Source organism: Delphinus delphis, chromosome 8 (genome assembly GCF_949987515.2).
Source record: "Delphinus delphis chromosome 8, mDelDel1.2, whole genome shotgun sequence".
Lineage (NCBI taxonomy): Eukaryota > Metazoa > Chordata > Mammalia > Artiodactyla > Delphinidae > Delphinus > Delphinus delphis.
In genome coordinates this window covers 97,549,185-97,572,234 of record NC_082690.1, presented here as the reverse complement: position 1 = coordinate 97,572,234, position 23,050 = coordinate 97,549,185, and the positions used below count along the sequence as shown (strand labels likewise).

The 23,050-nt window shown below is 53.0% G+C and overlaps 1 protein-coding gene across 2 annotated transcripts; it reads left to right on the top strand.

Annotated features, from left to right (window-relative positions):
* Window positions 1–4,758: 4,758 nt before the first annotated feature.
* On the top strand, window positions 4,759–21,104 carry SPI1 (Spi-1 proto-oncogene). Of its 2 annotated transcripts, none has more exons than XM_060017403.1 (5): window positions 4,759–4,986; window positions 7,317–7,413; window positions 18,885–19,072; window positions 19,845–20,007; window positions 20,398–21,104. In XM_060017403.1, the coding sequence occupies exons 1-5, from the start codon at window positions 4,942–4,944 to the stop codon at window positions 20,715–20,717; spliced, it is 813 nt and encodes a 270-aa protein (XP_059873386.1). In that variant the 5' UTR covers window positions 4,759–4,941; the 3' UTR covers window positions 20,718–21,104. The 2 variants fall into 2 exon arrangements, with proteins under 2 accessions (XP_059873386.1, XP_059873385.1); XM_060017402.1 differs by having other exon boundaries at window positions 7,314–7,413.
* The last annotated feature ends 1,946 nt before the right edge of the window (window positions 21,105–23,050 follow it).

Genomic DNA, 23,050 nt, shown 5'->3' with positions numbered 1-23,050 from the left:
GTTCATGCAGTCTTTTGTATGAATGAGGTCTCTCATGATGTTAAACTATCACAGTCCATCCAAACAGTGGAATACTATATAGTCATTAAAAAGAACAAAACAGCTCTATATGCATGGACATGGGATGGATTTAGGGGGAAAAAACAACCAAAGCGAAGTGCAATGTGTTTAGTATGCTACTTTCTGGGTGAAATTTAAAAAAGACTATGTCTGCCTCTATGTCTTTGTCTGCTTAGACTATCTCTAGAAAAATACCCAAGAATCAGGTAACAGGGAACTGGACAGTTGTTTCCCTTTTTGTACCTTATGGATTTCATACCATGTGTATATATTACCTATTCAAAAAATAAAGTAATTTAAAAAACTGTTTCACTTCTCATTCCCTGGAACACCTAAGATTTTTGGTCTGAAACCAATTTCTTGCCCACGAGAAATGCGAACCACAAGCCAACTTGATGCTCCTGGGGACCTCCAGCAAGTTGGGGACCCTCTCTGGTCCCGTTTCCTCTGCTGCAGAAGGAGGCCAGGCCTGTGCTCCCCTGAGGTCCTGTCGCTACCCAGTCCCTGCTGTCCTGTCTCCTCTCCCCTCCCTTATCCTCCCCTCCCACCACCCCCGCCCCGTTCGCTCTTTCATTGCCTCACTTCTCTCTACTCCCTTCTTTGACTCTTTCTCCTTTTATTTTCCTTTCTATTCCTCTCCAGTTCTGGCTGCCTTTCCCCTCTCTGCCCTTCCTTGCTCTCCCCATATTTGGCTTCTCTTCCTCTGCCTCTTTCCCCTGCCCTAGGATCCAGCCCTTCCTAGAGCCCCAGAAAGCAGGTTCATGCCCCAGCTCTCCACTCACAGGTTGTGTGACCCTGGGCGAGTCACTGACCTCTTGGGCCTCAGTGTAACAGACGGTTGTCCTGGTTACGTGAGATCACAAGGGTGGAAGCACTCAGCACAGTGCTGGGCACTCAGAAAATAATTTCCCCCCCTTTTAAAAAATTTTTTAATTTTTAAAATGTTTTATTTTTGGCTGTGTTGGGTCTTTGTTGCTGCGCGTGGGTTTTCTCTAGTTGTGGTGAGCAGGGGTTACTCTTCATTGCGGTGCGCAGGCTTCTCAATGCAGTGCAGAACATGGGCTCTAGGTGTGCGGACTTCTGGAGTTGTGGCACGCAGGCTCAGTAGTTGTGGTGCACAGGCCTAGCTGATCTACGGCATGTGGGATCTTCCCGGACCAGGGCTCGAACCCGTGTCCCCTGCATTGGCAGGCAGATTCTTAACCACTGTGCCACCAGGGAAGTCCCTGTTGCCCCTTTTTAAGGAGCTGTTAGCCCTGGGGTTGTGGATTTTCAAACCTTCTCGGCTCTGCTCAGAATTGCTTAGAATCTGAGTCCTACTATTCCAAAGGCTTAGGATAACATCAGGTCCCTAGGAATTGGAATCTCGGGAAGAGGCCTCTGGTGTACTTTGGGAGGAGGGACAGTGGGAGGAAGGATGGGAAGGACTTGCTGTGTGAATGGACACAGGATGCTGGAGCTGCACAGAAAGTGGGAGTCGGTTCTGCCCATTTCCATAGATTTGGGGTCCTGGGCCTTTTATGGGTTTCCTTACCCAGGCCCCTTGGGCTTGACCAGACTTGGGACAGTGGAATCTCTTTCTTCTCCTGAGGCCCCTTGAGACTTAGGGCTCAGGAACACAGAGTCGACCTGGTCTGCTCCCTGTGTCCACGGAGGGCAGCACCACACTCCCTGCTTATAACCAGCAAAGGCTCCGCAGTCCCCCCTGGATACCCACCAGGCTCCTGGGCTTGGGACTCAAGGCTCTTTGCCTTCCTGCCCTGTCTTGCTGCCAGCCACAAGGAGGGCAGCGCACTGTTCCCTCGTTCTCTCCCAACTCCTTGCCTTTGCTCAGGCTGGTCCCTCAGCCGGACATGCTCTCTCCCTCACACGCTTTCCTACCTGTGGCCCTGACCTGATTAACTGTTCACTAATGCACCTGGTGCCTCTTGTGCCCCTGCCTCCCAGAAGGACCATGCCGTCTGCACACATGTGTGTTCTCTCTGCAGGCCTGTGAGCTCCTGGAGGCCCAGGGCATGCTTCCTTCATGTCTGTGTCCCCTTGCCAGGCCAGCACATGGGAAACCCTCAATAAAAAGTTAGTGATTAGGGGCTTCCCTGGTGGCGCAGCAGTTAAGAATCCGCCTGCCAATGCAGGGGACAGGGGTTTGAGCCCTGGTCCGGGAAGATCCCACATGCTGCGGAGCAACTGAGCCCACGTGTCACAACTACCGAAGCCCACGCACCTAGAGCCCGCGCACAGCAACGAAGACCCAGTGCAGCCAAAAATAAATAAATTAATTAATTTTTTAAAAAAGATTAAATGAATGAATAAGTAGATAAGCATATAAACGAAACAAACCAAGATAAGAAGGAATGAGTGAAAGAATGAATGAACACATCAAGCAAGACCTGGTTCTCATGCAGTAGAGCCATCCCCACACACAGCCAGTCAGCTGGGACTAGGCCTTCTTTTTCTTTTTTTTTTAAAATTAATTTATTTTATCTTTGGTTGTGTTGGGTCTTCGTTGCTGTGCGAGGGCTTTCTCTGGTTGTGGCGAGCGGGGGCTACTCTTCGTTGCAGTGCGCGGGCTTCTCATTGCGGTGGCTTCTCTTGTTGCGGAGCATGGGCTCTAGGCCCATGGGCTTCAGTAGTTGTGGCACGTGGGCTTCAGTAGTTGTGGCGTGTGGGCTCAGCAGTTGTCGCTCGCGGGCTCTAGAGCGCAGGCTCAGTAGTTGTGGCGCACGGGCCTAGTTGCTCTGTGGCATGTGAGATCTTCCCAGACCAGGGCTTGAACCAGTGTCCCCTGCATTGGCAGGCAGATTCTTAACCACTGTGCCACCAGGGAAGTCCCTAAGCCTTCTTGATGGGAAAGTGGGGACAGGGATGGAGCTGATGCCAAGTCAGCCCGCCTCTCCCCTCCTCTTGGGGAGGAACCTTGGTCAGGTACCTAGGGAGTCCTGAGGGCCAGTGATGTGGACCCCTTGGAGAGTCCCAAGTGTGGATGCAAAAAATCAGTGAAGATGTAGGTGAAATAGATCTAATGGTGAACCCAGACCTGTGAATCCCTGGTCTTTGCTGCAAGTAAAGAAACACTTGGGCGTCTGGGATTCCACTGACAGGAAGGAGGCTGGCTAGTCTTAGTGGGAAGGGGATATAAAGCAAAGGGTTAGACTACACAGGGGAGGAAACTGAATGCTCAAGAAGTTCTTCCCCAAGAGAAGAGGACTCACCAGAAATCAATGGATCAAAAAATGTCTCTGGGCTTCCCTGGTGGCGCAGTGGTTGAGAGTCCACCTGCCGATGCAGGGGACACGGGTTCGTGCCCCGGTCCGGGAAGATCCCACATGCCGCGGAGCGGCTAGGCCCGTGAGCCATGGCCGCTGAGCCTGCGCGTCCGGAGCCTGTGCTCCGCAACGGGAAAGGCCACAACAGTGAGAGGCCCACGTACCACAAAAAAAAAAAAAAAAATGTCTCTATTCATCCTTCTGCCCTCCAGACTAGATCAGGAATTCCCTGAAGGCAGGGATCTTGTCCAGTATCTTTCTCTTCTCCCAGCGCTCAGCATAAAGCCTGGAACTCAATTAATATTGGCAGGATACATGGATGGATGGATGGATGAATGGATGGATGGATAAGTGGATGGATGGATGGATGGATGAGTGGATGGATGGATAGGTGGATGAAAAGGACCAATGGATGAAGAGATTGATAGCTGAACATCAAGTGGATAAACAGATGGAAATATGGGTGAATAACAGATGGATGGGCTGATATACGAACATATAGATGGCTACTTGGACAAGTAGATAAACAAATGGGTGGGTGGATGACAGACTAACAGATAAATGGATGAATGAATGCACAGTTGGATAAACTGGTAGACAAATGTATGACTGGCTTTGTGGGTGGATAGATGGATCGACAAACAGACAGATAAACAAATGGATGGGAAAATAGATGAATGGATGGACAGACAGGAAAAGTTTGTAAACTTGGAAGACTAGATTGATATTAAGGCATTGTTAAGGGGAGGGGACACTGAGAAATCTAGGCTGGGAGTAGAGCACCTAGGGATTTGGAAGAAGCGGTGGTCCTTAGGAAGCTGGGAGGGGAGGGTGTAAGAACCCTTCTGGTGGAAGGGAAGCTGGTGGAGGGAAGGGGAAAGCGGCGCTGTGCTGAGGACCCTGCCCGGGAGCCCAGCCCCAGGCTGGATAGAACCCAGGGGTTGTGCCACCTACGGGCCCAGGAAGAGCCAGGCCTGGCACTCTGCTGGATCAGAGCCCTCAGACAACCAGGCTGACCCCAGAAAGCAGAGACCGCAAGAGGTCACCCACCCTTAACAGCTCTGACCCCAAGGAAGCGACTGTTGGCCACGTGGGGGTCTCAAGAGAAGCAGGTATTTGTGGGGTTAGGGGTTAGAGGTTAGAGAGCCTCTGCAGGGCCCGGGTGCAGGAAAGGCCTCCGGTGGTGGAAGCAGCCTTCCTCCCTCCCACTCTTCCTCCCACCCTAGCCCTCAAGGCCGCCCCTCACAGTCCCAGCTTCCTCTGGGCAGGGGGCCTGGCCCCCATGGCCTCCCAGGCCAGCCCCTGGAGCACCACCTGCCCCAGCCGGCCAGAGACTTCCTGTAGCGCAAGAGATTTATGCAAACGGGCTGGGGTGGTGATGTCACCCCAAGGGGACTATCTCCCAGCGGCAGGCCTTCGATAAAATCAGGAACTTGCGCTGGCCCTGCAATGTCAAGGGAGGGGGCTCACCCAGGGCTCCTGTAGCTCAAGGGGCAGGCCTGAGCCCTGTACCCGCCCTGAGTCCGTCCAGCCCCCGACGGGGCGCCCCATCCCCAGGGGCTCCGCACTGGCCCCCACCAAGGCAGGGGACCTGACCGGCTCGGAGCTCGGCTGGATGTTACAGGCGTGCAAAATGGAAGGGTTTCCCCTCGTCCCCCCTGTGAGTATTGGGGCTCCTCCGCCAGCCCAACCTGTGGCCCTCGGACGCCCACCCGCCTGCCTGCCAGCCCGCCGGCTGCCCTCCCACTATCAGTGGGAAGTTGGTGTTTCCTCCCTGGAGCTCCCGGCCTGAGACCCAGCAAGGGGGCCATTGGCTTTCTCGGAGCGTGCCCTGGCGGGCTGAGGGCTGAGCCCATGGTGGAGCTGTGATCGGTGGGGCCTGAACGGTTATTTATAGATGGGGCTCGGGTGGCAGGCCGGAGCTCCACGGCAGGGTGCAGGGCTGAGGATGGTGAGGGTGGCGGCAGGGAGGTGGTGGCGGAGGAAATGGGGAGACTGGTGTGGGGGGGGATGCCAGTCCCCAGGACGGTACGGGCTTGAGGGCAGGCGGCAAGAGGCCAGAGGTGGCCTGGGTGCTTCTGGAGACTGAGGCTGCCTTAAGCCTGGGTCCCCACCAGCCAGCCTGGGGCCTGGTACAGAGGACACGGTTGTTGCCCCAAGGGTCTGGGGCTTGGGCCCTGGGCCCTGAGTGGCAGAGGCAGGGGTCGGGGCAGGCGCTGGGCCGGAGCAGTGAGGGGAGCAGAGGCTAGCCACGCAGTTAGGGGTGGGCTCTGGCTGGGGATCAGGGAGTGGAGGGCAGGGGCTGGTGCTGGGGACACCCCGGGGCTGAGATTGGGGCTGGGGTGGGAGCTGGGGGAGGTCAAGGGGGGAGCCTGGAGTGGGGGCAGGGCTGAGGCTGGAGGTGAAGAAGCAGGAGTCCCGGGGGACCCCGGGGAGGGAAGGGCAGCCGTCTGGGGCAGACCCCCTCTGCTGCTGCCCTCAGTGACAGTTGCAGCCTTCGGCAGGTGTCAGGCCCGGGCCCTCTGAGAGGACCCCTCTCCCTTTTCCTACCCTGACCCAACTCAGCAGGGGTGGGGAGCCCTGGGGGGAGACGGGAAGGGCTTGGCAGGACCTGCCCACCTGACTCAGCTTTCCCGGCCTGGAGGCAGCTCCCTTCCCCCCGCCCCACCCCAGCGGGGCCTCAGAGCCTGGGGGAGGCACCCCGGGCTTGACATCCTGCTGTGGGGTTGCGCTGCCTCCAAGCCCAGTGCCAGGCTCCTCCCTGGGTCGGACTCAGAACCAGCCAGCCCTTCGGCACCTGGCCCTGGCCCACCCTCCGCCGACCTGGGGGCCAGCAGTGGTGACAGAGGTGGTCCCGAGGAGAGCCAGCCCTGCCTCCAGAAAGCCACAGGCCCTGGGGTTTGGCCACCCTGTCTCTGACCCTTGACCTCTGAATCCCTGAACTCCAGCTAGAGCGGGGCAGGAGGCACATCCCCTTGGGCTCCCACACCGCGCCCCAGCCCAGGGGCTACTCAGAGTGGGTCCTTGGAGGGTGGGCTACCAAGGCAGCCCTGGTTGCCGAAACAAGCCCTGAGGGCCGGAGTTACTGTTGTGCAATCCTCGGGCTCACACTGTGTGGGCGAGGAAAGGCCTGATGACTGCTGGGAAGCCTCCGGGAGCATTCCCTATGCCAGTGGGGTGGGGGGGGGGGGGGAGGAAGACCAGGGAGCATCCCAGGGAGCGTGTCAGGAGGAGGGGGGAGGAGGGAGAGGCCCCCAAACCTGTCCCTGCCTGGGTGAGTCCTGTAAATTCCATCAGTGTGAACGGCCACTGCTAATGGTGGTGGCCCTGGGCACCGGCTAAGAGAGAGAGTGGGTGTCAGGGCGGGGCTGTAGCAGGACGACAAGCGTGTGTGCCGTGGCGTGAGTGTGTAGGTGGAGTGAGAGTGACCGAGGAAGGGTGTGGGTATGAGTGTGTGGGTTAATGCATTTGCAGGCAAGTGGGTGGATACGTGTGTTAATCCCAGTGACGCTGCGTGTGCCTACAGGTGGGTGCATAATGGGGTGTGTGTGTGTGACGACAAGCGTGTGTAAGTGTGAGTGACCCCCAGAGCGAGTGTGAGGGCTGTGAGTGGACGGGGGGGTGAGAGTTCGCATGTAAGAGTGTGGGTAGAAGTGTGTCACGGGGAGTATGTATGTGTTTGGGGGGTGTAGGCATATCAGTGTGACCGTGAGAGGGTGCGTGCGTGTGGCTGGGATCCGGGCACACGCTAGAATGTGAGTATGAGTGTGAGGTGACGGGCTGTCCTCTCAGACCTGGTCCTCTTTTGACCTCTGACCTCCAGGGTCCCTGTCACCCCCTTTCTGCAGGAGCCAAGGCTCTTGCTCCCCTGGGTCCCCCTCTACCTCTCTCTATGGCCTCTCCCAGTTCCAAGCAGAGAGAGGGCTGTAAGCCTGATACAGACGGTCTCCCGGCCACATTCCCAGCCCTGACACCCTCCTCTCTCAGCAGCCATCGGAAGATCTAGTTCCCTATGACACGGATCTCTACCAACGCCAAACGCACGAATATTACCCCTATCTCAGCAGTGATGGAGAGAGCCACAGCGGTGAGTACCGGGCCCCGGCCCAGCCCCACTTCCCCAGCCTGGCCTGCGCGCCCAAGCACGGCTGGGTTCCGGGGAGAAGGGAAAGAAGCCTCATTCCCAGGGCTTCTTTGGAACTCTGAGAATCAGATCCAGTTAGCTCTTGGGGATGTGAATTCACTCTCCTGACCCCCGACAGTCCTGCTTCCCAGCACCCCACGCCCCCAGCCTGCATTTATGGAGGATCCTGGCTGTATCCAGGCACGGGTTAGCTTCTTCTACATCTATCTTCTTGTCCAACCCTTTTGGCCTTTTTACACACGAGGAAACAAGCTAAGCAGCTACGGGACTTGTACAAGGTGGCACAGCCGGTCAGTGGGTTCCAGCTCTGTCGGTCTGCTCCAGGCCCAGTGCTTTTCCACCTTCCCCTCCCCCAATTCCCCGTCTTCCTCTCCGTTCTTGTCTCACATACACACACTAACCCCTCATCTCCTTGCTGGGGCAGCCCCGCTCCCTGCTGTGCGTGGCTAGCAGAATTTGTCTATTGACATTTGGGCTGGATAACGCTATGTTGTGAGGCCTGTCTTGTGCATTGTAGGATATCTGGCAGCATCTCTGGCTTCCACCCACTAGATGCCAGCAGTACTGCCAATCATGACAACCAAAAATGTCTCCGGCATTGCCAAGTGTCCCCTGGGGGGGCAGAACCGCTCCTATGTGAGAGCTGCTGAGCTGAAGGAAAGGCTCTGAGGACTCCTCATTCAGTAGGGGCTGAAGACCCCAGTCTGTTCGGGGCGGGGGCGAGGATGGGGCCTGGGCCAGGGGCGTTTTCCATCTGGGCCTAACTGTGCTCCCCCAAGGCTCAGCCTTGTTCCTGAAGCAAATTCAGGGGAGGAGAGAGAGGCCTTCAACGCCTGGGACCTGGGCAGGGAGATAAGAGAGGTTACCTGAGGTGGATCTTGGTATAGCGATGAGACATCTCTGAACCAAAGGCCAGGTGGCCTAGTTAATGGGTCTTCACTGGAGGATTCTTCGGGGGGTCTGAGACCTGGGCAGGCCAGACACTGGGGTTTCTGTAGTCCCAGAGGGACAGGTGTGCTATGTGCCACAGCTGAGGAAGGTTTCACACCTGAGGGCCACACCTGGGAGCCATTCACACCTCCATTCTGCTGGCATATCTATGGCCGTTTAAACCTGACGGCCACACCCAGAGATGCCATTTGTGGTGAGTCCTTATTTAGGGCCCTCACATCCAGATGCCAAACCTTGCGAACGGTTTCAACTGGAACTCACACCTGACAACTACTATAAAGACTATACCTAGAAGCCATGTCTTGGGAGTAGGTGGTGGATGTACTTCAAGGTCATATATGGGAACACACAGGCTTCTTTCAGAGCTCTAGGGCTAGAAAGTCTTTAAAAATACCCTTTTTCTCATCCGTTTAAGCTTGTTTATAATTCTACAAGAAATGCATCCTCTCTGTGGAAAATCCAGACAATTTAGAGAGTGTCCCTCATCCAACTCTATCCCCAGATCCCCCCGCTGCCAGGGTCAAGGGCTGGGTCTCCCTGATCCAGAGACCTGCGCACACACCCTTCCACCAAGCAGTTCGGGACCAGAGAAAGTCCCTGTTTGAGGACTGGCGCCCCCTGGTGGCTTCAGGCAGCAGGACAGCTCGGGTCCCAGCAAGCTCAGGGCTACTTCTGACCCCTTCCAGCATTAGGGATCCTTTCTCCTCTGGCCTGACCCCTTCGCGGTTTCATTGGGTTTGGGTGCATTTCTTTTGGGTCTATTGAAGCCTCATTTTCTCCTCCTGTGATATGGGTGTGCTATGGGTTTATATATCTAGAAACCAGCTAGGCCTGGGGTGGGCTGATGGAGTGAGCACTTTAGAGAAAGCCAGTGCTTTCCTGGCTCAGTGACCAGGCAGATCCCTTATATCTGGGGTGGGGCTCTAGGAGTGACTCCTAATTGGATGTGTGAGCTCCCCATTTGGGTCCTTCAGACCCAAACCCTTCATAGACTCCTCCAGTGTCCCCAGGTGTTCTGGTCCCTATTCACAACCCCCGCCTCCCCGCCACACCCCTGCCATCACGGCCCACCGGGCCATCTGTTCTGTCCCTTCTTAATATCTTTTGGAAGGTATTCTCTGAAGACTCAAGAGTAGAGACGCCCGCACATTCTTCCACCTGTTCCTGCACGTCCTCTGCATCTGTATTTTTAGGTGGTGAGGCTTAGTGAAAAGGCACTGGGGCCAGACCTGGGTCTAGTCCTGGCTCCATCACTCACTAGTGTGTAACCTTGGAGCAAGTGACTTAACCCCTCTAAGCCCCTGTTTCTTCATCTATAAAACTGAGGGCATGAAAACACTCCACAGAGTTGCAATGATTAAATGAGGTTAACACATGTAATATATGAGGTAATATACTGAGTACAAGGCCCAGTAAACTTTCAGGACATAGTATGTTAGCTTTACTGAATCCCCCCAGGTGGAAGGGATGAAGCAGCTGAGAGAGTAGAGAAGCACAGAAGGTTCTGTGACAGATCAAGTGGGTCATTTTCCAATGCCCCAGATGACAGCCAGCCAGGCACCCACTCATCCATCCATCCACTCCCCTCCCACCCACCAGCCACCCACCCATTCTTCCAACACTTATTGTCCAATCCACTTGTCCACTCATCCCCTCATTTGTCCATCCACCAAATAACCTCTGATTATATGCCATTCGCCAGAAACTGTTCTAGGCACTGGAGGTTCCATGATGAGCAGGCCAGGCAAGGCCACTGCCCTTGTAGAGCTTACAGTCCAGTGAGGGAGAGAGACAGTGAAAAATCAAACTAACAGACATGTACTAATAAGTCCTATGGAAAGTAGAGTAACGTGATTCGGAGTGTCTAGGTGGGGGACACTTTAACTGGGTGGTCAAGGAAGGCCTGTGAGGAGGTGGCAGCTGAGTGGAAATCTGAGTGCAGGGAAGGAACATGAATGTCAAGGCAGGTAGGGACAGGTGTTCTAGGGAGAGAGAACAGCAACTGCAAGAGCAGGAGGGACCTCCCCCGAGGACCAGAGTGGCCAGTGAGCACAGGGGGGCAGAAACAAAATGAAGCCAGAGGGGTCTGCAGGGGGCAGATCACCCAGGGCGTGATGGCCGTGGCAGAAGTTTGGGTTTTATCCTGCATCTAATGGGAAGCCATTGGAGGGTTCTGAGCAGGGAAATGACATGATCTGAATAATCTTTGTGTGTGTGTGTGTGTGTGTGTGTGTGTGTGTGTGTGTGTGGTAAAAATCTAAATAAATTGTAAGTGTTTAATTTTAATTATTAAAACAAGAAATACCCATTGCAAACAATTTTAAAATACAACAGCATAGCAAGTGAAATATTAGCCTCTTCCCGTTCTTATATTAGACCTGACAGCACCTTGGTCTATCCTTGCAGATATTTTATTTGACATGTATAATCCTGTATGTTTGTAAGTGTATACGTCCACATGTGCATATTCTATCCGTTCAAAAGTGGACTGTAGTGTCATACTGTTCTGCAATCTGCTACTTTTTACATAAACTTATCATAGTCATTCCTCCATGGCATACATAACAACCAGAGATAGATAAAAGCTATTTCTCTAGTCTTTCTATTACAGGGCTATGTAAGTGTATATATGAAGATTTGAAATAGAGACTTAGAACAGCCTTTATTTATTCATTCACATACATTTATTGAGTACTTTCTATATGCTAGGTGGAGATGAATCTAGCTTGATTTTTTACTTTGAGGCATCTGTTCACTTGTACTATGAAAGATGAGAACTTGACTTTCTAGGTATTTATAACACACACACACACACTCACACTCACACTTCTCCACATATACCAAGATACTTATAGTAACTTTTTCCCTTCTTTATCATTTTATTACTGTAATGGGCATACAACGTAAGTGTATAAGTGTAAGGTGTGACAGCATAATGACCTCACACACATGTACATTGTGAAATGATTACCACATACGTTTAGTTAACATCCATCACCTCATATACTTACAAAAGAATTTTTTTCCCCTTGTAATGAGAACTTTTAGGCGAAACTCTCTTGACTTTCAAAGTTGCCACACAGCAGTGTTAACTATAGTCATCGTGTACATAACATCCCCAGGACTTATTTATCTTACACCTGGAAGTTTGTACCTTAGACCACCATCACCCAATTTCCCCTGTCCCTCTCCCCACCACTACTTCTGGCAACCACAAATCTGATCTCTTTTTCTGAATTTAGCTTTTTCTTTAGATTCCACCTATAAGTGAGATCATACAGTGTTTGTCTTCCTCTGTATTCTAACTTTTGTTAAATCAGTATCTGAATTTTCCATTATTAGGACCATGTGAATATTACTCACAGCTGAGCCACATGGCGTACTTTGATTACCTGTACTTTCTCGTCGCTGTGTTTCTGAGGGTCAGTGTAGCAGGGAGATGGAGACCTCACGCTGCAACCAGGCTGCTGGGAGTCACACCCCAACTCCTCACTACTGGGTGGGGTGACCTGGGGCAAGACATCTCACCCCTCTGTGCCCCAACTTCTTCTTTCTTTTTATAAATTTATTTATTTATTTTTGGCTGGGTTGGGTCTTCGTTGCTGGGCGTGGGTTTTCTCTAGTTGCCGCGAGGGGGGCTACTCTTCATTGCAGTGCGCAGGCTTCTCATTGCGGTGGCTTCTCTTGTTGCGGAGCTCCGGCTCAGGCACACAGGCTTCAGTAGTTGTGGCACACAGACTCAGTAGTTGTGGCTCATGGGCTCTAGGGCACAGGTTCAGTAGTTGTGGCGTACGGGCTTAGTTGCTCCGCGGCACGTGGGATCTTCCCGGACCAGGGCTCGAACCCATGTCTCCTGCATTGGCAGGCGGATTCTTAACCACTGCGCCACCAGGGAAGTCCTTCAACTTCTTCTTAATGATACCTACTTCACAGGATTGCTGTAAGGAAGGAATGAGTTACTACAGTTAAAATGCTTAGAACAGTGAACACTATATAAGGATTTATTGCTCTTCTCATTATACTCTCCTAAGAAAGGATGTATGGGAGGTAAGGTTTTGTTCTTGTTGTTTGTTTTACCTGGTGTCTTTATGCTCTCACTTGATTAACAGTAGTTTGGCTGTGTACAGAAATCTAAGTTGAAAATCATTTTTTTTCTCACTGAAATTGAAAGCATTTCTCTACTGTCCTCTGGTTACTAGAGTTTTTCTTAGGAAATCTGATGTCATTCTATGTCCTCTTTTTGAATGTAACCATTTTTGGTGATTTTTTTGTTTTTTGTTTTTTTTCTGTTTGGTTTTGTTTTGTCTCTCTGGAAGTTTTCAGTATCTTCTCCCAATACCTAGTGGTTCCACTGAATAAGCTTTTAAACAGATCACTCTGGCTGCTGTGTGGAGAGTAGATGGAGAGGAGACAAGAGTAGGAACGGGGGGAAAGCACAGTAGAAAACCACTGGAATAATCCAGGCGAGAGATGACGGTGGCTTGGACAAGGGTGGTGGCGAGAGAGACAGAAAGGAGCAGACAGGGACTTCCCTGGCGGTCCAGTGGTTAGGACTCTGTGCTCTCGCTGCTGAGAGCCCAGGTTCGATCCCTGGTTGGGGAACTAAAATCCCACAAGCCACACAGCGTGGCCAAAAAAAAAAGAAAAGGAAAAAAAGGAAAGGAGCAGACAGATTTAGGATAGATTCTGAAGGTAGAGCTCACAGAATTTGCTATTTATTATTATTATTTTTAAACTGTGATAAAATGCACATAATTTAAAATTTACTATCTTAACCATTTTCAAATGTACAGTTCAGTGGCATTAAGAACATTTACATTGTTGTGCAACCGTCACCACCATCCATCCCCAGAACTCTTTTCATCTTGCAAAACTGACACTCTGTACCAATTAGACAATAACTCCCCATTGCCCCCTCCCCTCAGACCCTGGCAACCACCATTCTACTTTCTGTTTCTATGAACTTGACTACAGTAACTACTTCATATTCATGGAATCATGCAGTATCTCTCTTTTTGTGACTGGCTTATTTTACTGAGCATATAATATCCTCAAGGTTCATCGACGTTGCAGCATAGGTCAGAATTTCCTTCCTTTTTAAAGCTGGATAATATTCCATCATACGTTTATACCACATTTTGTTTATCCATCCATCTCTTGATGGACACGTGACTTGCTTCTACCTTTTGGCTATTGTGAGCAATGCTGCTGTGAACATGGGTATAAAAATATCTTTTTGAGATCCTGCTTTCAGTTCTTTTGGGATATATACCCAGAAGTGGAACTGTTGGATTATAAGGTAATTCTATTTTTAATTTTTTGAGGACCCACCATACTGTTTTCCATAGTGGTTGCACCATTTTACATTCCTACCAACACTGCACAGGGATTCCATTTCTCCACATCCTTGCCAACACTTGTTATTTTCTGTTTTTTTGTGTGTGTGTGTGGTACGCGGGCTCTCACTGCTGTGGCCTCTCCCGTTGCGGAGCACAGGCTCCGGACGCGCAGGCTCAGCGGCCATGGCTCACGGGCCCAGCCGCTCCGCGGCATGTGGGATCCTCCCGGACCGGGGCACGAACCCGCGTCCCCTGCATCGGCAGGCGGACTCTCAACTATTGCGCCACATGGGAAGCCCCCTATTTTCTGTTTTTTAAACCATTTTTTAAATTGAAGTATAGATAATTTACAATGTTGTGTTAGTTTCAGGTGTACAACAAAGTGATTCACTGAGTTATATATATTCTTTTTCAGATTCTTTTCCATTATAGGTTATTACAAGATATTGAATATAATTCTCTGCACTATACAGTAGGTCCTTGTTGTTCTGTTTTTTGATAGTAGCCATCCTAATGGCTACTAGGATTTGCTATTTGCAGTGGGATTGTTGAAGGAAATGGAGTTCCAAAGTATGACCCTTCTCTTGTCCTTCTATCTTTCCAAACACTTATTCATCTTTTCATACAATAGACCATCCACCAATTTATTCACATATTCATCTAATCATCCATTCATTCACCTTTCCAAGTGTTCTTCCTTCCCCCCACCAAACCCTCCATGCATCTCCCACTGACTTATACATCTAATAAATATATGCTAAGCATCTTTTACATGCCAGGCACATTGCTAGGTGCTGTAGAGTGAATAAAACACAGGTCCTATATCTTTGTAACAAGGGAAATAACTAAAACCTTAATAGTTAGGATACGATGTAGAAAGTAACAAGAAACATGAGACCCGGAACTCTCTGCTCTCTGGCCCTCAGTTTCCATATCTGAACAATTTGCAGGAGGGCTGGGCTTAAGGAGCCCTCGTCCACTGGTCTGTGATTTCCTGTGAAGGTTTTCTTCTCATCCCTTGCTTTCTTAATTCCTCATCTTCCTTCTCTTATCTTGATCTTACTTCTCCTTCCCTGGGGTGAGCCCTGGCATCAGGCTGGGGTTTCTGCTCTGAGGAGAAAAGGTCAACTGAATGACACTTAAGGCTTGAATTTTGTGTGTGTGGCGGGGAGGGGGGCGGGGGGTTGTTTTAAATATCATTTTATTTTTGTCCTAGTGACATGCAGGTATTAGTGACACCAAAAAACTGAGTTAGAATAGGAATGTGTGGGCAGGACTTTGGTCCCAGATTGGGAGCTGGTTTACAGGGAGAAAGTGAAAGATTTTGGTAAATGGGTAATTGTTGGCTGGATGAATGAAGGTTCAATGATGGATGGAAGGATGGATGGATGGATAATGGATGGATGGATTAAATGATGGATGATGAATGGGTGGATGATAGATGGATTATGGTTGGATGATGGATGGGTGGACGGATGGGTGATGGGTGGATGATGGATGGACGGATGGATGGGTGGAAGGACGGATGGATGGGTGGACGGATGGATGATGGTTGGATGATGGATGGGTGGATGGACGGATGGATGGGTGGATGGATGGATGATGGGTGGATGATGGATGGGTGGATGGATGGATGGATGGGTGGAAGGACGGATGGATGGGTGGATGATGGATGGGTGGATGGACGGATGATGGGTGGATGATGGATGGGTGGACGGATGGGTGATGGGTGGATGGATGGATGATGGGTGGATGATGGATGGGTGGATGGACGGATGATGAATAATGAATGAGGGGTAAATGACGGTAGACAGACAGATGGATAAGAGCAGCCTGTAAATTCTCTCTGTCACCAAGGGCCTTACTTAAAGCTTTCCTTAGCAGTCTTTTTCCTGAGAGGTGGTATGGCGTAGTGGTAAGAGTTTAGTTCCTGGAGTCACACACAGGTGGGTTTGGATCCTGACTCTACCAATGACTGTCTATGGACAAGGGACTTAATGCCTTTGAGTCACAGTTTCCTCATATGCAAAAGGAATATCATACTATAGTGGCCACCTTGTCAGAGCTAAGGTGAGGATTAAATGAGATAATGTGGATTAAGTACTTAGCATAGTGCCTGGTACATAAAAAACACATTAAAAGTTAACATTTATTGGTCACTTAATCAAATATTGATTGAGGCCTAGTACGTGTTGGGTGCCTAACAGGCTGTAGAAGGGAGGGTCCAGAGCTATCTCCAGATATGCAAAGCACACTACATTCTTTTGAGGAGCAGAGTTCATGCTAAAGGGGCAGAAGTTGCAGGATAGTCTGGGTGACCTCTTGAAGTGACAAAAAGGGATAAAGCAATGCATTCATGAACAGTCATCCAGAAATGAGGTCCAAAGAGCCCAGGAGTGCTGCCCTTTGCATTAGGATGGACTCCTGGCATTGTGTTCCTTCAGAGGGCCCCATCCTTGGAACGCCTCTGCCTACCAAACAGACAGCGTTTATTACATAAATGCTAAGCCCTCAAATCAAGGGTAAAGGCAAGGTTTCCGTTGGGCTTTTTGAAACCTTAATTGTAGCCCAAGAGTCTCTGTTGCAGCTTTCAGGGGACCCTGGGGCAGGGTTCCAGAGCCTCAGTGAGCCAAGGAACCTCCTTAGGATCCTCTTAAAGGCCAGATTCCCAGGTCTCCTGTTGGCGCTGATGATTCCGTGGGTCTCCAGTGGGCTGGGGCTTTTCCAGCCCCCAAAGTGACTCCAACGAGGGTGTACTGAGACCTGCTATGGAAAGTGCTGGCCTCAGGCTGGGCCCACCAGAGTGAGCCCATGGGTCTCAGGAGGAGCTAGAACAGAAGTGGGGAGCAGGAGAGAAAGACAGAACACAGGGGCTCCCCAGCCCAGAACTGGAGTAGGTGTGAGCATGTGGGGTCGGTGGGCAGGACACAGCATCCTATAACAATCTGGGCACTTCAGCCTGGGCAGGAGAAGGCAAAAATGGGAAGGGCCAGGAGTGGGGCCGGAGGGCAGCTCTACAGCTAAAGAGGAACCTGGATCCACTCACCAAATCCCAGGGCCCCAAAGAGCCCCTCGCTAAAAGACAAAGCGAACCCTCCCAGAGCAAGTGGAGAATTTCTGGGTCTTGTTAACTCACAGCAAGATGAAAGTACAAATTCAATGTTGCTGTGTTTTGTTTTCCCTTCAGATTTGGATAATTTTCTGAAGGAGAGTCAGAGTTCTTAAGAGGATAGGATTTACTCATTCATTCATTCATTCATTCCAGAAATGTTTGTTCAGTGCCTACTGCATCTAGGCACTGGGAATACAGAGGCGAACAAAACCAGTCCCTGCCCTCGGTGCAGCGCTGGGCCCCCAACTCCAGCCCCTGGGAGAAAGTGACAGCCAGGGCCCTCAAACTATTTCTCTGGGCCACAGACTAAGGTGGCAGGGAGCAAGGGAAGATGAGGAACTCACACATATTAAAGCATCTGCTGTTTGCTCAAGTGCTGACTTAGGCTCTCTAAAGCGAGCATTAAACATTAATAATACTAATTACTATAATGACGATGATAGTTAATGTTCTACCGAGTCTTCTTTTGTGTCCTGTTCTGTTCTAAGTGCTTTGCGGGCATTAGCTCATTTAATCCTCACAGCAAGCCTATGAGATGGGTGTAATTATTAGCTCCATCTCGCAACTGAGGCAACAGGCATAGAGAAGTAGAATGACCTGCCCGGTGTCGCTCAGGGCTAAGTGGCAGAGCCAGGATTCGAACCCAGCTCTGGCCAAATCATGTACTTTCTCTCTCCTATGCCATGCGGCTTCACGGAGGTGGGAGCCTGGATTGTGGGTTCAAATGATTCCACACGTGGACTGGACCTCAGTAACCACTCAGTTGGGTCTCTGACTTTTGCAGTGGGGAATCAGAGGCTCAGGGAGATAAAATGTCTTGTCCAGGGTCACACAGCAAAGCCACCACAGAGCAAGATTTGAAAGTGAGTCTTCTGATAACCAGTGCAGAGCCAAAACAACACATGTCATTTCTTAGGGATGTGTGAGTATGTGTTTGTGAGAAAGAAACAGAAAGACACACACACACGCACACGCACACGCACACCAGGCAGGTGATGGTCCCCCTACGCGGCCCTGTGTTTGTCCTGGAGACGCCAACCTGGCTTAGCACCCTGTACACTCCCTCTTTGGACACACGAGAAAATCCCTCTTGTCACTTTATCACCACATCTTCTTTTGGACCGCAGGAAGTCCTCAGACATGTGGCAGTTTTTGTTCCTGGAAATGGTGCCCAGAGAAACCGTGTTGAAGGCCGGCTCCAGTCCCAGGCAGGGCTCCCAGTGGCACGTAGCTATTCCCCAAACTCAAAGCCACCCTACCGCAGACTCTGAAAGCACCCACCAGGGAGTTTCTGGGAAAGCCTCGGGTCCCCGCATCTTTGCTGGAACACAGGTGGAGCTGCCCAAGGACATGGCCTTGAGGGAGCGGCACCGGGAGCCCAGACAAGTTCCGGCGTGTGAGGAATGTCAGCCCTGTGACTTTGCAGTCACACCTTGGCCACGTGACAAGGCTGTGAGCTGTGACGGTGGGCAGCCAGTCAGCTCAGGGACCGCGGCTGGGTCTTAAGGGGAGGAGAGGGGACTCAACATTCCCCAAGGGCTGGCTCTGGGCCTAGGAGGTTTTACAACTGTGAACTCATGTGTATCCTCCCGGTAACTATTATCCCCACTTTATAGGTGAGTCAACGGAGGCCAGAGGGGTCCATGCACGCGTTTGAGGTCACACACAAAGTAAACGGCAGAGCCAGGATTCGGACTCTGGCTCAAAAGCCTGCGTCCTTGTGATCGCACGCGTGGCAGGGTAGAACGGTTGTTGAGAACACAGCCTTTGCCTCGGACCTGGGTCCCAGCTCTGCCACGGATGAGACCTTTGACTGCAGGCATGCTATGTAGCCCCTCCAAGCCTCAGTATCCTCATCTATAGAATGGGGGTCGGAAAACAACAGGGTGGGGCGTGAGGTGATTAATGTCAACTTGCCGTCCAGCCTGGTCCGTGGCGATTATTATACGGTGACACGGGCCTGGCATTATTATTCTTTAATTAGCATAAACCTTTCCTGCCCTGCCCCCCAGACCATTACTGGGACTTCCACCCGCACCACATGCACAGCGAGTTCGAGACCTTCCCCGAGAACCACTTCACGGAGCTGCAGAGCGTGCAGGCCCCGCAGCTGCAGCAGCTCTACCGCCACATGGAGCTGGAGCAGATGCACGTGCTCGACACACCCATGGCGCCCACCCACGCCAGCCTTGGCCACCAGGTGCGTGCGGGGCCACCCGGCCTGGCCCAGCCCAGCCCGTGGCCTGCGGTGAGGCCGGCGCTTCGCAGGAAGCTGACGCGGGCTCTTACTCAACTCAGCTTCCTGCCTCACAGCGCCAACGGCGGCCAGAGCTTCAACGGCCGCCTCCTGACCCCCCGACTGACCCCGTGACCCCACACCCCTTATCTCCTCTCGCCCCACCATGGACAGAGCCCAGATCATCCCCGCGTCCCCACTGATCCTCCCGAGCCTGAAGGCCCGGCCCTGGGCACCTCCCGACCCCCATTCGCTGACCCCTCACGGATCCGGCACCCAAGTCCCTGTGCCCTGACCTCCACTGACCTCTACGGCCCCTCCTCCTCCCCAGCGACCCTAACCCCAGTCAGTGACCTCCACTGACCTTCACGACCCTCACGGACCTCCACCGCCTCTTGGTGCCCTTGCCACTCGCCTACACAACCCCGTTCGCTCCAGTGCCTGACTCTCTAGCACCTCTTCCCCCCAGGGCTGCTGCCGGTCCGTGTGCTTCCTTCCCCGGGCCACGCCGCCCTGAACCAGGGAGATGCGTGGGAATTCAGGGGCCCCTTGTCCCCATAACCTGCCCCCTGTGTGGGGTGACCCCGCCTGACCTTCAGGGTGCCCAGCCTTCCCCCAAATCCCTCTGCCCCGCGCCAGCACCCCCTCTTCTCTCATGCAGTCGACCCCGACCTGGCAGCCCTGAGCTTTGAACTGCCCCTCAGTGACCTCAACCCTCCTTCCGCCGCCTTTCCAGGTCTCCTACCTGCCCCGGATGTGCCTCCCGTACCCCTCCCTGTCCCCGGCTCAGCCCAGCTCGGATGAGGAGGAGGGTGAGCGGCAGAGCCCCCCACTGGAGGTGTCTGACGGGGAGGCCGACGGCCTGGAGCCAGGGCCTGGCCTGCTGCACGGGGAGACAGGTAGGGGGCCCAGTCCCACCCCTGACCCAGCCTGGGCCCAGCCGTGACCCGGTCCGTCCGTGCGCCCCGTACCCACCGCGGCCAAGGCCGACGGACTCGGCAGTCAAGCCACAGAGCTGAGTGCGTGTGTATGGGTGTGTGTGTGTGTGTGTGTGTGTGTGAGTGCATGAGTGTTTGACGACATGTGTCTTCACGTGTGTTTAATGAGGGCGCCTGGGGCAGTCTGTCCCCGCGCACGTGTCTGAGCACGTGTGCCGAGGCCGAGCGTGGCAGTGGGTGTGCGCATGCTCGCTGGTGACCTTTCCCCAGAGACCACCCCGGGGGGGGGGTCCCACGTCAGGGGGAGGCGGACTGGGTCCCCGCGTGGGCGCTGACCACCTCCGGCCGCAGGCAGCAAGAAGAAGATCCGCCTGTACCAGTTCCTGCTGGACCTGCTGCGCAGTGGCGACATGAAGGACAGCATCTGGTGGGTGGACAAGGACAAGGGCACCTTCCAGTTCTCGTCCAAGCACAAGGAGGCGCTGGCGCACCGCTGGGGCATCCAGAAAGGCAACCGCAAGAAGATGACCTACCAGAAGATGGCCCGCGCGCTTCGCAACTACGGCAAGACGGGCGAGGTCAAGAAAGTCAAGAAGAAGCTCACCTACCAGTTCAGTGGGGAGGTGCTGGGCCGCGGGGGCCTGGCCGAGCGGCGCCACCCGCCCCACTGAGCCCAGGCCCGAGCCCGCCGGGCCGCCAGGCCTCCCCTCTGGCCATAGCATTAACCCCTCGCCCGGCCGGACACAGGGGGGAAGCTCCCAGGGGCCAGGGGCAGGACTGGGGCGGGCCAGGCCTCGCCTCCCCGCCCACCCCCTCCTCCTCCAAGCCCCGCCCACACCCCTGCTTCGCCTCCCACCAGGACTCCAGCCCCGGCTCCAGAAAGCCACCTGGGCGTCTGGCCCCAGCAAGGGTCAGCTTCCTTAGTACCAGGGGTGCTTCCTTGGGAGTTCGAAGTCATCGTATTTGTGTAAATTGAACCTTCCTCTTTAAGCATCCCTTTCTCTCCACACCTCTCCCCCATCAGCTTCCTCAGGAATACCAGTTATTAAAGTTATTCTCAGTGAGTCCTCTTGCAGCACAGAGAGTCTCTTTTAAAATTTTTTGTGCACCTTGTCTGCTCCCCGCCCCCCATCTGATCTCTCTTTTTCTCATCTGTCCATTGGGCATTTACCAAGGATACTACCCAATGCTGGTTGCTGGGGACGTGAGGAAAGATGACACTTCGTTCCTGACTAGGAGTCAGAGCCGGTGGAAAGAACGAATCCTTAGTTGTTCTTAGAGGAATAAATCATTAAAAAGCCCTCTGCGGGCTTCCCTGGTGGCGCAGTGGTTGAGAGTCCGCCTGCCGATGCAGGGGACACGGGTTCGTGCCCCGGTCCGCGAAGATCCCACATGCCGCGGAGCGGCTGGGCCCGTGAGCCATGGCCGCCGAGCCTGCGCGTCCGGAGCCTCTGCTCGGCAACGGGAGAGGCCACAGCAGTGAGAGGCCCGCGTACCGCAAAAAAAAAAAAAAAAAAGCCCTCTGCGCCTGATAAATTCTCTTTTCTTAATGCCTCAATGAAGCTTAAACTCATAACCTTTAGATTATGACCCCAGTGATGGTGATATTAATTAACAATGACAACAACACTGGATTTTCGGGCCATTTATTACATGGTAACCTTGAGAAGTGGAATCTAATATCATCCCATGTTATAGACTGGGAAACTGAGGCTCATAGAGGTCAAATAACTTGTCCAAGGTCACACAACGAGGCTTCCTGGGTGGGATCCCTGATCCCACCCCATGTGGGCCACCATGGCAGTGTGAGGTGGGAAGCTTCACGTGTCCGGAAGGGGGTCACGTGCAGCTTGGTCAGGAGCAGGAATGAAGCCTCGGAGCTCCCGTTGGCCGCAGACCGTCCTCACGGCATCCATGCTGGCAGGACCCTGATGCGGGTGAACTCCTCCCACGTACCCTAGTGCCTGGTTGCTCTGGCTCCTGGCGCACAGCAGGGGAGAGCCAGAGAAGGATGAGCAGGGAAACCTGTAAGCGTCTTGCTTCCGACAGTAGCAAGAAGAGGTGGCCGACAGCCTGGGAGTGAGGGAACTTTCCTCAGCAACCTGCAGACCTCAGAGAATCCAGATTCTAGGGCCATCCGTGTTGGGGCAGACACCCACACACACCTCCTCGCCCCGAGGGCTCAGACTGGGGAAGCCCAAACATGACACCCCCTACGTGGATCTCTGAGCCCCGAGAGAGGGAAAGTGGTGCCCAGTCCCCTTTTAAAGAAGGCCCAGACACATGAGATGAGGTTTAAATATGGTTAAAATGGAAGAAAAGAATGGATTTCGGTGTTAAAAGGGATGGTAAGTTTTGACCATGTGGACAATCCTTGGGTACAGAATTCCTCCCTCCGGACTGTGAGGGACAAATGACCTTCCCTGATATTGGGTCTTGCTTACAGTAGGTCACATGTAATTTGCTTCTTTCTGTGTAGCAACTGATGTTCCTGATGTGACCTGAGCAGGGGCAGGGGGAGGGTGTGTGGAGGCAGTCACAGGGGGTAGAAGGTCACAGGGGAACACTAACGGGGGAAGCCAGGACCCCGGGCAGCCCAGCCCAGGGCTGTGCATGTAACCACCGCCCGGCAAGGATATGTTTGACCCATCAGCCTCAGGGTTATGGGTCCCACACGCTCCCACCGCACAATTTGCCTGTCAGAAGGACGTACAGACAGGGCTTGGGGTACCCCTGAGGTTTATTGAGGGCTGGGGGGCAGAAGCTGTCATATTGGGCTGGCAGGGGAGGGGATGGGGCCAGCCAGGAACAATGGGGTCCCATGTTCTCCTGGAGAGCCCTTGATCTCTGGAATTTGTCTATATTTAGCAGGTGGCTGGGCAGGGTGCAGATAAGGAGGGCCTGGGGAGGGGGTGGCCCCTTATATAGTAGGGGGACGGATCCCTGCTCAGATTCTCTTTCGGTGGCCCGTGCGTGCTCCGTTCCTGGCGTGACCTCTCCCAAG

Excerpts from the sequence above, each read along its gene's own strand:
- SPI1 (XM_060017402.1), top strand. The coding sequence starts at position 4,942 with ATGTTACAGGCGTGCAAAATGGAAGGGTTTCCCCTCGTCCCCCCT. Across the intron at positions 4,987-7,313 it reads GGTTTCCCCTCGTCCCCCCT|CAGCCATCGGAAGATCTAGT; the intron begins GTGAGTATTGGG and ends CTCCTCTCTCAG. Across the intron at positions 20,008-20,397 it reads CCTGCTGCACGGGGAGACAG|GCAGCAAGAAGAAGATCCGC; the intron begins GTAGGGGGCCCA and ends CTCCGGCCGCAG.